Source organism: Arachis ipaensis, chromosome B8, assembly GCF_059453495.1.
Source record: "Arachis ipaensis isolate K30076 ecotype BB chromosome B8, ASM5945349v1, whole genome shotgun sequence".
Classification (NCBI taxonomy): Eukaryota; Viridiplantae; Streptophyta; class Magnoliopsida; order Fabales; family Fabaceae; genus Arachis; species Arachis ipaensis.
In genome coordinates this window covers 138062567-138078971 of record NC_142443.1, presented here as the reverse complement: position 1 = coordinate 138078971, position 16405 = coordinate 138062567, and the positions used below count along the sequence as shown (strand labels likewise).

The 16405-nt window shown below is 30.0% G+C and overlaps 2 protein-coding genes across 2 annotated transcripts; one reads left to right on the top strand and one right to left on the bottom strand.

The window, feature by feature from the left end:
• Positions 1 to 1455: 1455 nt before the first annotated feature.
• On the bottom strand, positions 1456 to 4645 carry LOC107613108 (elongation factor 1-gamma). Its single transcript, XM_016314964.3, has 8 exons — positions 4439 to 4645; positions 4293 to 4328; positions 3634 to 3783; positions 3496 to 3556; positions 3350 to 3402; positions 3138 to 3239; positions 2268 to 2778; positions 1456 to 2036 (listed from the first exon to the last, which is right to left on the bottom strand). Exons 2-8 carry the CDS (start codon positions 4299 to 4301, stop codon positions 1657 to 1659), a joined length of 1266 nt encoding a protein of 421 aa, XP_016170450.1. The 5' UTR covers positions 4302 to 4328; positions 4439 to 4645; the 3' UTR covers positions 1456 to 1656.
• Positions 4646 to 15203: 10558 nt separating this feature from the next.
• Positions 15204 to 15992, top strand: LOC107611720 (uncharacterized). Its single transcript, XM_016313618.2, has one exon. The coding sequence runs from the start codon at positions 15204 to 15206 to the stop codon at positions 15990 to 15992; it is 789 nt and encodes a 262-aa protein (XP_016169104.2).
• Positions 15993 to 16405: the final 413 nt, after the last annotated feature.

The following is a 16405-nucleotide window of genomic DNA, read 5'->3' as shown; positions in this document are numbered from 1 at the left end:
AAAGAATTTCTCATTAATTAAGTAGGCTCTTAATCATGTCAGCTAGGCAATTTTATAAGTGTTTTGTTGAACCATACAAACTTCATTTTTAACCAAATAGGTGTTGCATAATATTAAAAATTTGATAAATTCAACATTCTTTTTATGAAATTAAATCTCTTTATTCACATTTTTTGCTTGCTATTTTTGTATGTTTTGAATTGAATTTATATCAATGGATTAGACAAGATGACAATTTTCAAATAGTGTGAATGAATTTTTAGAGGCATAATGATCTAGGCATAAGAAAATTCTAAGAAAATAGAGGGACTGAAAAATAAAATTAAAAGTAAAATAAATAAAACTAAGGTTAACCACCAAAAATATCTCTGAAATATTCAAACACTGGTAACAATGCACCCGAATTTTATTATCGACAAAAATGCCTTTAAATAATTTAAAAACACAACAATACCCAACAGTAAATATATATTTTCAAAAAATACCTTAAAGATTGAATTTTGATGTGATTTTTTAGAAGTGTAATTAAAAAAAATGAGATATTATTATACTTAAAATTTAGTGACTTTTTCTAAGTATATTTTTGTGATTTTTTAAAAGTATTATTAGTTGTTAATAAAAAAATTACAAAAAAATATACTCAATAAAAAATTATCAAATTTTAAGGATAATAATATCTCATTTTTTTTTTATAATTTTACACTTAAAGTTATAAGTTAATATAAAAATATAAAAAATTTATTTAGAATGAAAGTAGTGTGATTAAGTGTAATTTACTTAGATGTGATTAAAAATTAATTGAATATTATATACAGTAAAAAATTGATATTATTTAAGGATAAAATTAAAATTTATTTCTATGTATCATTTTTGTCCCCAACGTTTTCGTTCTATTTGAGTCCCTAACGTTTCAAAATCGTCTCAATTTTGTCCCGCTGTCAATTCTGTTAACGGATCCTTAACGGTAGGACAACATTGAGCCAATTTTAAAATGTTAGGGACTTAAATAGGACGATTGAAAAGGACAACTTTAGGACTTACTCCCGTTGGAAACAAAAACAATACTTTACTCTTATTATTATTATTATTATTATTAAAGGTTTAAATTTTTTAAAATAATTATTTTTATTTACAAAAGTTGAACGAACTAAAATAACCATCTTTTTCTTCATATAAACCATTTGTATACTAAATTGATTTTTCACTCAAATTTCGACTGTTACTTATTGCACTTTCGCATAAAAAAAAAATAGATTACAACTTACAACGTTCACCTAAAAATTAGAAATAAGGAAAACAAAAAACAACTTAGAAAATTTGAAAAAGGTTTCAGACCAAGGAAATAAAAAATATAAAAAGTTAGTTCAATTCGGTATAAAATTACGATATTTCTATAAAACTTCTCCCCAGTTACAATCAATCTATGAATCTAATACCCAATTCAAGATGAAAAACTAAAAAATTGAATCTAAGGAAATTTTATAAATGCTTATAACCATTCAAAATATAGCACTTGTAGTCTTGTTATAGTCAAAATTCAGGTAAAAAGATAAACACTCTAAGTTGCTCAAATTTGAGTCCTATTAATAAACACCAAACTCTACCAAAAACAAAGACAACCGAAAAACATAACTTTTCATTAAACAAATCACAAGTTCACTTAAAGCACTTAGCATCCAAAAGAGGCTCTCCCTCGAACGGTTCGGCATCTTCAATCATCTGATTGACCCGCTCCTTCTGATTTTCATCAGATATGTCAACCTTAGTCCATTCATAAAGCTCCATATCATAGCATTCATCAAGCACAAACTTTGGAATTTCCGGCCCACGGAAAAGCCACAACCCCTTCACCTTGAAGGGTGGTTGTGATCCAATTACAAGCATTTTTCCAAATGCATACTTTCGAGCTAAATCCATCCGCTGAAGAAAACCACCAACCTTGTTCATTGTCACAAAGGTAACAGTGTTCTCATCCTGGTATTTGTAATCACAGAACCACAAAGAGTATCCCTCTGGATCATACATGTCCCAAAATCCTACAAGATTTGATGAAACAAATTTAAAAACATCTTGGCATTGCAAGGGATATAAAAATGTAGACATCAATTAAATAACACAATGTAGTCAAAGAAAAATAATCCTCCCAATGAAAAAGAAAGGACTTCAATAAAATGTTTGAGAAGTCTTTGTAAAAAAAACATAGTTTACACCATATATAGATGCTAACTGCCTAATTCTATAAAAAAAAAAGGATAAAATAACAATACCTTTGATTGCAACCTCGCGAAAATTGGTTTTGGTGTTGGAGTACAGCCTTTTCCACTCATCTAGTATCATCTTACTTGGAGGAAGAAGATCAAGAGGATTCTTGGCTTTGGGCTTGGGAGCCTCTTCCTCCTCCTCCTCCTCTACTTTGGGTTTCTCTGGCTCTTTCTTTGCTTCTTTCTTTGGCTCGTTCTTCGCCTTGGGCTTAGATTCTTTTGGCTGGGAAGGCTTCTTTGCAGATGGAACAGGTGGAACAGCTTCAGTCTGCTTGACTTCACCTAGTATCTTTCGAAAGTTTGGCTGATTAACCATGGTCCAAAAGTATCTCTCAACATGAGGAAACTCTGAAGTGAAACTCTTAACCAAGATATTACTGAAACCCAAATACAAATTGCATGTTGTTATGATGTCAGCTAGGGTCACTGAATGCCCAACTAGGTAGGTATTGCAAGTAAGGTGAGTGTTCAAAGCACCCAAAGCTCTCTTCAGTCCAGAAATTGCGGCCTCCTCAACCTTCATTTAGAATAAAGAGGAAGGTAAAACGATGCATAATTGACAACATAATATAAAAAAAAGAAAGACAAATATCATGAACATAATACAATCGTTTTGACTTTACAATCTAAATATATATAATCATCACATGATACAAATATAAAGGACAAAAAAGAAAAAATCATACAAACATTTGCAGTCCCCTTAATTATTGTTACCATCATTTTATTGCTGTTTCATGGTGGCTGGTAAACACTAACCACTTTGTCCCTAGTGTGTAAGCAATTGACAATAATCATGACCGATTGCACATACCAAAAAAAGATGCAAAATTTCACAAAAATTAGCGTTAATAAAGGTCTTTTGTACAAACTTACTGGAGGAAGGTAAGGAAGAAATCCCAATCTCGGGAAGAACCACCTACTAATATTAGCATCAATCTCCATTGATGAAAAATCAATCCATTGCTCGATGTGGCCCTGAAATATCAGAGCATTAAAAATATAATAAAGCAATGTTAGTCGCATGTGGTAATGGATTGGTTGAATACATAAATAGAAGGATTTTCCGGGGGAAAGAAAACCCTTACATAATCAATAGGGGAGGAACCATATAAACTGTTGTCCCCCTTTAAACGAGCAACTGCAGAAAAAGCATTGAACAAGCTTAAAACATCTTAATCAACCATGGCAAAGGGAATCATATGTAAATCAAATATTGTATGTATGATCTTACCATAACGAGCAATTGCATTGCTCTCAAATACAGGGCCCTCTGGTGTCTCTAACACCGGAACCTGGAGGAATACTACGGAAAGTAAGTACAAACACTAAATCATAGCAGGAGCCTCTCATAGCTCAAAAAACACAATACCTTGCCAATAGGATTCATCTTGAGAAACTCTGGAGTTTTGTTAGAGACACCCATCTCAAAATTGGGCGCCAACTCAACTTGCACACCAACATACTCAGCTGCAATGAGTGCCTTGTAAGCATTTTTGTTTGTTTTACCTGCATGCAGAATCTGCACTATGAATTAGACAGAGGGAACACGACTTATGGATCAGATTACAAGAATATAAAGTTAAATCCCACATATTAAAAATAATGTAATACATATTTTAATAATATAAGACAATTATATTAATAAATATAGCAGATTTACTTTTCATACTTGCAACATCAGTTTCTACTTTCTACTACTTGCCACCTATGTTAATCAATCTGAAGGCCAGTAAAACTATGTTTTTGGTTTTTTTAGCTTCCCCTGTTTCATTATGCATCAACTATTGTTGACACCATCGAGCATCTCAACTTTTTGTCCTTTATTACATCAATTAATTATTGATCAACTAGGAATGCTATAAGTTGAATAATTGTGCACAAAACATAAATGAAATTCTTATGTAGATTTTCATATTTTAACCCCCAAGGAAACACACCCTATCCTTAAACCTAATAAAAGAAAGACGGAAATTAAAACCAAATTAATCAGCAAGTGATGAACATTATAAGAAGAAATGAACAACTCACCAACGCCATGGCTTCGCTTCGATGAAGACGGTGAATCTGTTAGTTCAATTCAACCAAAAAACACGAAAACTCAAAAACATAATCACAAACAAAAAAAAAAGAAAAAAGAAAAAGAGAGAACAGAGAGAAGAAGAAATGAATCTTACGAGCGTTATTCCGAAGCAGCAAGAAAGAAATGACGCTCCGTCAGTCTTAGATCGAACACTAAAACACTGACAGTAACTAACACAGAAACAGAGAGCGGCACTTATTAGGGTTTTGTAGTCACTACTCTCTTTGTTTCGGTTGCTGCTCTGTCGTTTACTCTCTACTCTTCACTCATCATTGGGCTTCTCTCTTACCGGGTTGGGCTCTTCAAAATTATGTTTTTTAAAACAAATATTATTTTTGTGGGCTGGGCAACCCTCCACACTTCTGTAATTATTTTCCACTTTAAGCAAGTTTTTTTTAAAATGAAAAAAAATATTTGGTTTTCAACCTTCTAATTTTCTTTTTATACACACACGAAAATAATGAGATGTAATTTATTTGAAATTTTTGTTACAAGATATAAAAAAATTTCACCTATTGTCTATCTAAATAATTTTATACATTATTAATAATTTATTAAAAATATTCTTTTATTATTTTAAGAACTTAAACACAATAATTTTTAATAAGTCTGCTGTAATTTTTTAGCCACAACATTCTCTCTACTACTTGTATACAATTAGCTAACTTTTTAAATATCAATTACATTAAGACTCAAGACAAATATTTGGGCTTGCTTTCTACGATCTTTAGATCTCAAAAAATTTCGTTCAGTATAATCAAAGAGAAGGTGTGAAAGAGAATCCAAAGATGGAAACACAGTCTCTTATTTTCGGGAGGTTGAGAGGTATTACTTACGGCTGTAGATAAAGCTATGCCTATCTATACATTATTTTGCTTTAGATTGCCTGATGGTTTAATTTGGGAAATCTACTCTATACTCTCTCAATTTTGGTGGGACAAAAAAGCTCTGAAAAACAGATGGTTTGGATTAACTGAGACATTATGACTCACCCAAGAAGAGAAGGAGATCTTGGATTTAAAGACCTTAGAATTTAGAATTCGGCGCTCTTAGGCAAACAGTATTGGCGATAGTAACACTGCCAACTTCTCTATAACTCTAAAATAGTTATTAACTGGTTTTAGTAATCTACTTTTTTCAATAAATAAGACATATATACTAAATGTACCATAAATAATCTAGTAATACCTAAATCCACTAACAAATTATTATATGTGTAAGAACATATCAAAATCAGCTGAAAATGAACAACAAATTACTAGAGAATTCTAATGCAGAAAGTTCTCCAATAAACAATAAATAATTTAAACCCACTAAATAACAACTCAACACTATCCTTTGATGCCTGCAAAATATATACTTGAAACAATACTATATCAATATTAGTATACAAAATTATATGATTAATGTAATGATAAAATTGTTTATCAAGAGAATAAAATAATACAAATTTTTATGATAATTCTAATATTCTCAAGCTATAAATGTACAATAAGAATGCATTACCCATTAGCACCTAGAATTTGTCAATTTTTTAAATTGATAGTAATAAATTTTAATAAATTAATAAATTTAATTAAGAGATTTCGTTATTACCTTTTCATTATAAGCTCTCCAAAATTCTCTATATACCACAATCATCGTGCAGTTATCTTCCAAGTGTTCGTGATCTTGCAACAACACTCGCAGACCATCTTTACTCGTTACTCTTGCCTTTATTTTCCAAACCTTTTTATTACATAATCTACCATAGATAATACTGTTGATAGAATTGTAGGTCATTAGATATAAAAAATAATAAACAGAAAAAGAACTATGTTTGAGGTACAAATTTTTTAGATGATAAATAATTGTTATAATTCACTATTACTCATATATATATATATATATATATATATATATATATATATATATATATATATATATATATATATATATATATATATATATATATATATATATATATATATATATATTGTTCTTATGTGATTACCTGGACATGGCCTCGGCTAGGGGAGCCGACGTCGAGCTTTAGCCTTCAATCCCGAGCTATAAGCTGGGATGATCCGAGCTCTTCGTCCAGAGAGATATCACGTCATGAAGAGTATGAACAAAGGGGGAGTGTACCTGCAACAGGCACTCTGATGCTTAAGTTAGTACTGAGAATTCAGTGCCTCATTTGAGGATAAAATATCATACCTTTATAGGTGAGGTGAAGATGGTCGGTTACATTCTATTAATCATCTGAATTGAAGAGCATTTATTAGGTTTTAATGAGTGATAATACCTAGTCGGACGTTTTTATTCCAGGATGTAGTTCGTTGAGTCTGATTGTAACGTATAACGCCGAGTTATAACGTAAAGTGCCGAGTTATTATATATAATCCCGAGTTATGATATCGGATTTGTAACAGCCATATCATAGCCCCCAAGCTTAGCATGGGAATACGTTTTAATAAAGGAGGTTGAGCTTTTAATGAATCATAAGTCGGCCATTGAGCGAGTTCATAACTCGGCCATTGGATTAGCCTTGGAGCCCCCATTTCAAGATGCTTTATTAAAACAAGGAATAAAACATTTTGAATTTCAGATGTTATTTAAAGTTAACGTGTATTGGAAAGTGTAGTAGTATTTGTCACTGATTGTGCCTTTGGTTTTTTTCGATGTAATTTTGAATCGTTGATTTAATAGATGCAACGGTTAAGATTTTTCATGGAACTGAATAGTTAATTTGAATAGTTGCTGAGACGATTTTGATAAAAATGAATTGGTTGGGCGAGAATATTGTGTTAGTTCACCTTTGTTTAGTGATTTGATTGAAGATTGAGTTTGATTGTGCATGTGTAAACGATGTGACTTTGAATTGAAGAATTATCGCGAATGAGCATTAGTTCACCTTTGTTTGGTGATTTGATTGAAAATTGTGTTTGATTGTGCATGTGTAAACAATGCGACTTTGAATTGAAGAATTATTGCGAATGGATAATTGATTGAAGATTGTGTTTGAATGCGCATGTGTAAACGATGCGACTTTGAATTGAATAATTATCGCAAATGGATAATTGATTGAAGATTGTTTATAGTCATAGTTTAGAAGATAGTTGATATAGATCCGATGATAGATTTGACAATGATTGATAATGATTGATATAGCTCGGATAATGATTGATATAAATCTGAAAACAGAGATAATAGATATAGTTTTGATAATAGAGATAACAGATATAGATTGGCAAATATGGATAATAGATATAAATCGGAAAATAGAAATGACAGATATAGATCAGCCAATAGATATAACATATATAGATCGGCAAATAGAGATAACAGATGTAGATCGACAAATAGAGATAACAGATATAGGTCGAAAATAGAGATGACAGAAATAGATCAGAAAAACAGATATAAATCGGCAAATAGATATAACACATATAGATTGGAAAATAGGGATAACAGATATAAATCGGCAAATAGAGATGACATATATAAATCGAAAAATATAGATGACAGATATAGATCAGAAAAACAGATATAGATCGGCAAATAGAGATGACTGATATAGATCGACAAATACAGATGACAGATATAAATCGAAAAATAGAGATGATCAGAAAATAGAGATGATTGATATAAATCAAAAAATAGAGATAATTGATATAAATCGGATAATAGAGATGACTGTTATAGATCGGCAAATAGAAATTTTTTTATATAAATCAGCAAATAGAGATGATTGATATAAATCGGACAATAGATATAACATATAAATTGACGAATAGAGATAACAGATATAAATCGGAAAATAGAGATGACAGATATAGATCAGAAAAACAGATATAGATCGGCAAATAGATATGACTGATATAGATCGGCAAATAGAGATTATTGATATAAATCTGCAAATAGAGATAACAGATATAAATCGAAAAATAGAGATGACAGATATAGGTAAGAAAAACAGATATAGATCGATCGGCAAATAAAGATGACTGATATAAATTAGCAAATAGAGATGACAGATATAGATCAGAAAAATAGATATAGATCGGCAAATAGATATAACAGATATAGATTGGCAAATAGGGATAACATATATAAATTGAAAAATAGAGATGATTGATATAAATTAGAAAATAGAGATGACTGTTATAGATCGGCAAATAGAGATTTTTGATATAAATCGGTAAATAGAGATGATTGATATAAATCGGCCAATAGATATAATAGCTATAAATTGGCAAATAGAGATAACAGATATAAATTAGAAAATAGATATGACAGATATAGATCAGAAAAATAGATATAGATCGGCAATAGATATGACTAATATAAATTAGCAAATAGAGATGACAGATATAGATCAAAAAAATAAATATAGATAGGCAAATAGATATAACAGATATAGATTGGCAAATAGGGATAACAGGTATAAATCAGAAAAACAGATATAGATCGGCAAATAGATATGACAAATATAAATCAAAAAATATAGATGACAGATATAGATCGGCAACTAGAGATGACTGATATAGATCGGCAAATACAGATGACATATAGATCGAAAAATAGAGATGATTTATATAAATCAGAAAATAGAGATGATTGAAATAAATCGGATAATAAAGATGACTGTTATAGATCGGCAAATAGAGATTTTTGATATAAATCGGCAAATAGAGATGATTGATATAAATTGGCCAATAGATATAACAAATTTAAATTGGCAAATAGAGATAACAAATATAAATTAGAAAATAGAGATGACATATATAGATCAGAAAAACAGATGTAGATCGGCAAATAGAGATGACTGATATAAATTAGCAAATAGAGATGACAGATATAGATCAGAAAATAGATATAGATTGTCAAATAGAGATGACTGATATAAATTAGCAAATAGAGATGACAGATATACATCAGAAAAACATATATAGATCGGCAAATAGATATAACAGATAGAGATTGGCAAATAGGGATAACATATATAAATCGGAAAATAGAGATGATTGATATAAATCAGAAAATAGAGATGACTGATCGGCAAATAGAGATGATTGATATAACAGATATAGATCGGCAAATAGAGATGACAGAGATAAATCGAAAAATAGAGATGATTGATATAAATCGAAAAATAGAGATGATTGATATAAATCGGAAAATATAGATGATTGATATAGATCAAAAAATAGAGATGATTGATATAATAGATATAGATCGGCAAATAGAGATTTTTTATATAAATCGGCAAATAGAGATGATTGATATAAATCGGCCAATAGATATAACAGATATAAATTGACAAATAGAGATAACAGATATAAATCGTAAAATAGAATAGATCAGAAAAATAGATATAGATCGGCAAATAGAGATGACTGATATAAATTAGCAAATAGAGATGACAGATATAGATCAGAAAAACAGATATAGATCGGCAAATAGATATAACAGATATAGATTGGCAAATAGGGATAACAGGTATAAATCGGAAAATAGAGATGATTGATATAAATCGAAAAATAGAGATGACTGATATAGATTGGAAAATAGATATAGATCGGCCTTTTTCGCGCCTTAATGATTTACTATATGACCTTTGTTTATAAAGGTGCAGGTAAGTTTGAAGACATTGGAAGGAAATGGGGCCTATAGAAAGAAGGGTATTTATTTCGAGGCCCACGGTGGGCGCCAATTGTTCTTGTGTAATTACCTGGACATGACCTCGGCTAGGGGAGCTGACGCCGAGCTTTAGCCTTCAATCCCGAGCTATAAGCTGGGATGATCCGAGCTCTTCGTCCATAGAGATATCACGTCACGGAGAGTATGAATAAAGGGGGAGTGTACCTGCAAAAGGCACTCCGATGCTTAAGTTAGTACTGAGAATTTAGTGCCTCATTTGAGGATAAAATATCATACCTTTATAGGTGAGGTGAAGATGGTCGATTATATTCTATTGATCATCTGAATTGAAGAGCAGTTATTAGGTTTTAATTAGTGATAATGCCTGGTCGGACGTTTTTATTCCAGGATGTAGTCCGTTGAGTCTGATTGTAACGTATAACGCCGAGTTATAACATAAATTATAACGTAAAGTGCCGAGTTATTGTATATAATGCCGAGTTATGACATCGGATTTGTAACGGCCATATCACACACACACACACACTAAGGTAATAATTAGCCAATATTTTTAATGGAGATACTTGCTACAATTAGGTAAAAATTATGCCATTATCTTTTATTAACCTTTATGATTAATTAAATGAAGATACTTGCTCAATATATATGTTATTTACATTAATTATGTGCCAAAATTTTTAGAAAAGAACTAAAAGAAGAGATATATAAATATATATAATATTGTTGCTCTATAGAAAGCATATATAAATTGCTACGTTCCTTTTTATTATATTATACAACTTAAAGTTATAGTATCATGTTATTATTAATTATAGATACTTGCTATAATTATATCAAATTTAATTATGACTCTAAATAAATAAAATAGATAACAATCAATATTATTTTTTTCTTTTTTATATTCAATATTTACTATAAATATAAAAAATAAAATAACTAATGAATAAAAATATTTGTAAAAAATAAAATATAATAATTAAATTTAATTTGTTAACTAATCAATCTTGTGTCTATACAATATTGTTGTTGTTGTTGTTGTTGTTGTTGTTGTTGTTGTTGTTGTTGTTGTTGTTGTTGTTGTTGTTGTTGTTATTATTATTATCCACTAATTAAAGCAGAAGATAAAGAACTATATAATTAACGAACCATTATTAGAATGAGTGAGAATTATAGCATGAATTATTGTGGATACAACTATCTACTAATAAAATTATTGTACATGAATGAAAATTAGAACTATATCAATTAATATAATTAGAATGAATAAAAATATCGATGATTGATAATTAGTTTAATAATGCATTGAATATTGATTTGATATAATTATAATAAAGATATTTTCTTAAAATAATATAATTATACATTATTCATGAGCTAATTGTAATATAATTAAAATAAATTCATTTGAAAAAAAAAATTCATGTGTAATCTTCATAAATTACAGTAATTTCTTTTTTTATGTGTACGTATGTATTAATTTTGTTAAATAATTTTAAATATTTTCTTATTTATATATACATATATATTAATTATACATAAAAATATTTAAATCACATATATTAAATATTTTTTTGTTATAATTATTTTCTTTTATATATATATTATTCCATAATGGATGCAATAAGCTTTTATGTTTGATATCGATATATAGTTTTCAATCCCAACCCCATTTATACGCAAACTGTGTATAATTTTTTTTAATAGAGCAATTTTAATTTTTAATGGAAATACTTGCTACAACTAAGTAAAAATTATGTTATTATCTTTTATTAACCTTTATGATTAATTCAATGGAGATAATTATTCAGTATATATGTTATATATCTACATTAATTATGCGCCAATATTTTTAGAAAAGAGCTAAAAAAAGAGATATATAAATATATATAATATTATTGCTATATAGGAAGCAAATATAAATTGCTACGTTCTTTTTTATTATATTATACATCTTAAAGTTATAGTATCATGTTACTATTAATTATAGATACTTGCTACAATTATATCAAATTTAATTATAAATCTAAATAAACAAAATAGATAACAATCAATATTATTTTTTTCTTTTTTACATTCAATATTTACTATAAATATAAAAAGTAAAATAACTAATGAATAAAAATATGAGTAGAAAATAAAACATAATAATTAAAATTCAATTTATTAACTAATTAATCTTGTGTTCATACAATATTATTATTATTATTATTATTATTATTATTATTATTATTATTATTATTATTATTATTATTATTATTATTATTATTATTATTATTATTCACTAATTAAAGCAGAAGATAAAGAACTATATAATCAACGAATCATTATTAGGATGTGTGAGAATTATATAATGAATTATTGTGAATACAACTATCTACTATGTTGTATTTCGAATTTTATAAATTTTGAACTTAATTGCTTTACCAACAATAAGTACTTGGAAAGCAGAGGATCTTTTACCTGGAAAAGGTCGTTTACCTGCTGTACAACCAATAATGAATCGCATTATACCTTTATGGCTGAAATATGAAGATATAAACAAAGTCGGATTCCTGTGACGAGGGCTTCATATTCTGATTGGTTATTGCTGGCTTTGAAGGATAGGTGAAGGGAATGTTCCAGAATGAAACCATCATCGCCCTCAAGCCGAATTCCTGTGCCACACCCTTGAGTGTTTGATGAACCATCGACATATAATGTCCATTCTACCGTATGGTCGTCCTCAGTTGGGATCGTCAATTCTGCTATGAAGTCGGCAAGGAATTGCGACTTGATCGAACCTCTTGCTTGGTATTTGATGTCAAACTCAGACAATTCGATCGACCATTTAACAAGTCGGCCTGCAATTTCTGGTTTGTGTAGCATTTAGCATAATGGGCGGTCGGTTCGAACATGAATGACATGGCTCTAGAAATAAGGTCGGAGCCTTCTTGCCGAGAATACTAATGCTAACGCCAGTTTTTCAATAAGAATTCACCTTGCATGAAGAATGGATCATGTTCAAAGTTTAACCTAAAGAGTTTAGACAGCGAACACTCATTGATGAAGCTGGATTTTCCAAATATAGGCATACTAATAACGATCAAACAGTGAAGAAAAGAAAATGTGTACTAGACAATAAGTTCATTGTTCCTTATAATCCAGAATTGTTGCTCAAGTTTGGGTGCCACATAAATGTGGAATACACATGCCAAACAAGTTCTATTAAGTATTTGTTTAAGTATGTACACAAGGGTAATGACTGTGTAACAACTACCATATACAGCACTGGTGATCCGTCAGAAGCCACACAAGTTGTTGACGAAATTAGGAATTACTATGATTGTAGGTACATTTCGGCATGTGAGGCAGTCTGGTTTATTTGGATATGAAATCCAAGAGAAAAAACCATTTGTGATTAGACTTCCATTCCATTTGGAGGATGAGCAACCTGTGGTTTATAGTGAAACTTCTAATGTAAATGATATTGTCGAAAGAGCAATATCTCAAGTCCATGTTTTTGGGATGGATGGCGGCGAACATGTCATATCCCTATGCTCAAAGTCTGAGTTATGATGAGTTTCTAACCAAGTTTGTTTGGAAGGACGATGCTTTAAAGTGATTTCCTTGAAAGCAAGGCTTCGCAATTGGAAGGTTGACTCATGTACCTGCAGGTAATGACGAGTTTATATTCAATTTTGATCTTATTTATTTGACGATTTAAATTTAAAATCTTAACAGCATGTACCCCACGTCCATTTTATTTGATTTATCTACACTAGAAAATAAATGTTCAAATAACTTTCAGCAGTTATAATCTGTAGATTATACAATTTTAGAATTGTTCTATATTTTTTAGAAAAATTAATCTTATGCGAATGTGTAGCTACATAATAATTGAAATCGCATAGCCTAATCCATTTAGCAATTTAAAAATGGGATTTTAACCAAGTTTTTTGCAGCAAATACCGAAGAATATTACTAACGACTTCTCTTGAATACTTAAAGAGGATGTATGAATTTTTGAGATATAAGAATAGTAGGAAGAACAATTTATGCTACGTATAGAGATGCATGCTTCGTCCTTGGACTCTTGCAAGATGACAGAGAATTTATGGATGCAATTAAGGAAGCAAGTTCGTAGGCCTCAAGATCATATGTTAAAAGGTTATTTGTCATTCTATTAACATCCAACAATATCTCAAGACCAGAACATGTCTGGGATAGATGTTGGCATGAACTCTCAGATGATATTTTGTATCGACAGAGAACCGTGATGAACATGAGGGGTAAGTTTTTATAATTGCAATTATAAAAGTTCTTCATTATTGATCATTTTTAGTTTGGTTGAATTTTTACAGTATCGTATAATATGCAGAGTTAACCATGTCAGATGATGAATTAATCAGTTGTGCTTAATGGATATAGACAAGATCTTACATTCCTATGGTAAAACCTTGAAAGACTATCCTCCTATGCCTTTAGCAACTGAAGTTGATAGTTCTTTGTTAACCGAAAGGGTTATCAGGGAAGAGCTAAACTTAACAGGGATGATTTAAAGAAAAATGCCTCAGACATGTTAGCCATCACAACACCTGAGCAGAAATATGCATTCGATAAAATTGTTACAGTTGTGTATTGTGATGAAGGGGTTTTTTCTTTGTGTATGGTGATCATGAGGGTATTGGAAAAATATTTCTCTGGAACCTTGTGTCTGTTGAGATTCGGTCAAGGGGTGATATTGTGTTAAACATTGCTTCAAGTGGTATTACATCTTTACTTCTTTCCAATGAAAGAACGGCACACTCAAGGTTCAAAATACCGCTGAATATAACTAAGGATTCTGTATGTAACATCAAACCTGGTTCCCCTCAAGCAATGCTACTATTGAAAGCCAAACTTATAATTTAGGATGAGGCTCCAATGGTTAGTAGGTACTGCTATGAAGCGCTTGATAAATGCTTAGGTGATATCATGAGATTTTCTTTAATATATAACAAAGATTTGCCCTTTGGAGGAAAAGTGGTTGTACTAGGTGGAGACTTTAGACAAATTCTTTCTATCATTTCACGAAGATCGAGACAAATTAGTCTTACCTTTGAAAGTTTTGTCAGGTGCTCAAACTAATAAAAAATATGAGACTCTCTGTAGGGACGACTGCTTCAGATCAAGATGAGACAAAGCAATTTGGTGAGTGCTTATTGAAAGTTTGTAATAGTCTAATATGTGACAATATGGATGGTGAATTTGAGATATGTCTTCCAGGAGATATTGTTATTCCTTCTTCAGACCAGGCATTTGATGAGTTGGTTCATTTTTCTTATCCAAATATTTTGGATAACATGTCCTTCAAGGATTTTTTCAAAGCAAGAACTATACTGGCTCCCACGTTGGACATCGTTGAAGAGGTCAACAACCATCTGATGGCTATCATTCCTGGAGAAAAAAAATTATATCTTAGTTCGGATTCGATTTGTATGGATGAAGGAAATATGGAGAGTCAACTAGATCTCTATGGTCTTGAATTACTAAATAGCACAAATTGCTCTGGTTTGCCTCCACATAAATTAATACTCAAGATTGGTGTTTCGGTGATGTTACTGAGGAATATTGACCAATCCATTGGTTTTTGTAATGGTACAAGGCTACAAGTTAGGAAATTTGGAAATCATGTCATAGAATGTGAAGTCTTAACGGGTAACAATGTTGCTCATATTGCTTTGATTCCAAGAATGAATATGGTGCCAACAAATGAAATCGTCCCAGTTAGATTCCAACGAAGACAGTTTCCCATAATAGTATCGTTTGCCATGACAATTAATAAGTCTCAGGGACAAACTTTATCTCATGTTGGATTGTACTTGCCCAAACCAATTTTTACACATGGCCAACTATATGTGGCACTTTCAAGAGTTAAGAGTAAGAGCGGTTTAAAACTTTTACTTATGAATCACGTAGGAATGTCTGCAAATTCAACCATCAATATTGTTTATAGAAAAGTCTTTGAAAAAATAGGATTCTAATATAAATATTTTAATTTTATTTTAAATTCTGTATCAATGTATAATTATTTTACTTAAAAAAAAGTGTAGAATAATTATTACTCACTATTTTTAAGTTAAACTTTGATTTTGATAATAATTTTATAAATTTCTTAACATAATAATTATTTTTTGTGTTTTTTTTAAATATCTAAACATATATATTTTTTTTTACTTTTATAAATTTTTTGGTACTAAACACGGGTTTATACACTAGTTAAGTGCAAAAACTCGATTTTTATATAATAGAATAGATAGATAGAATAGATTATTATTATTATTATTATTATTATTATTATTATTATTATTAACATAAATGGATCACCATTAAGGTAACAACTTGTCATTAATAAAATTATTGGATAATGAATAAGAATTAGAATTGTATCAATATA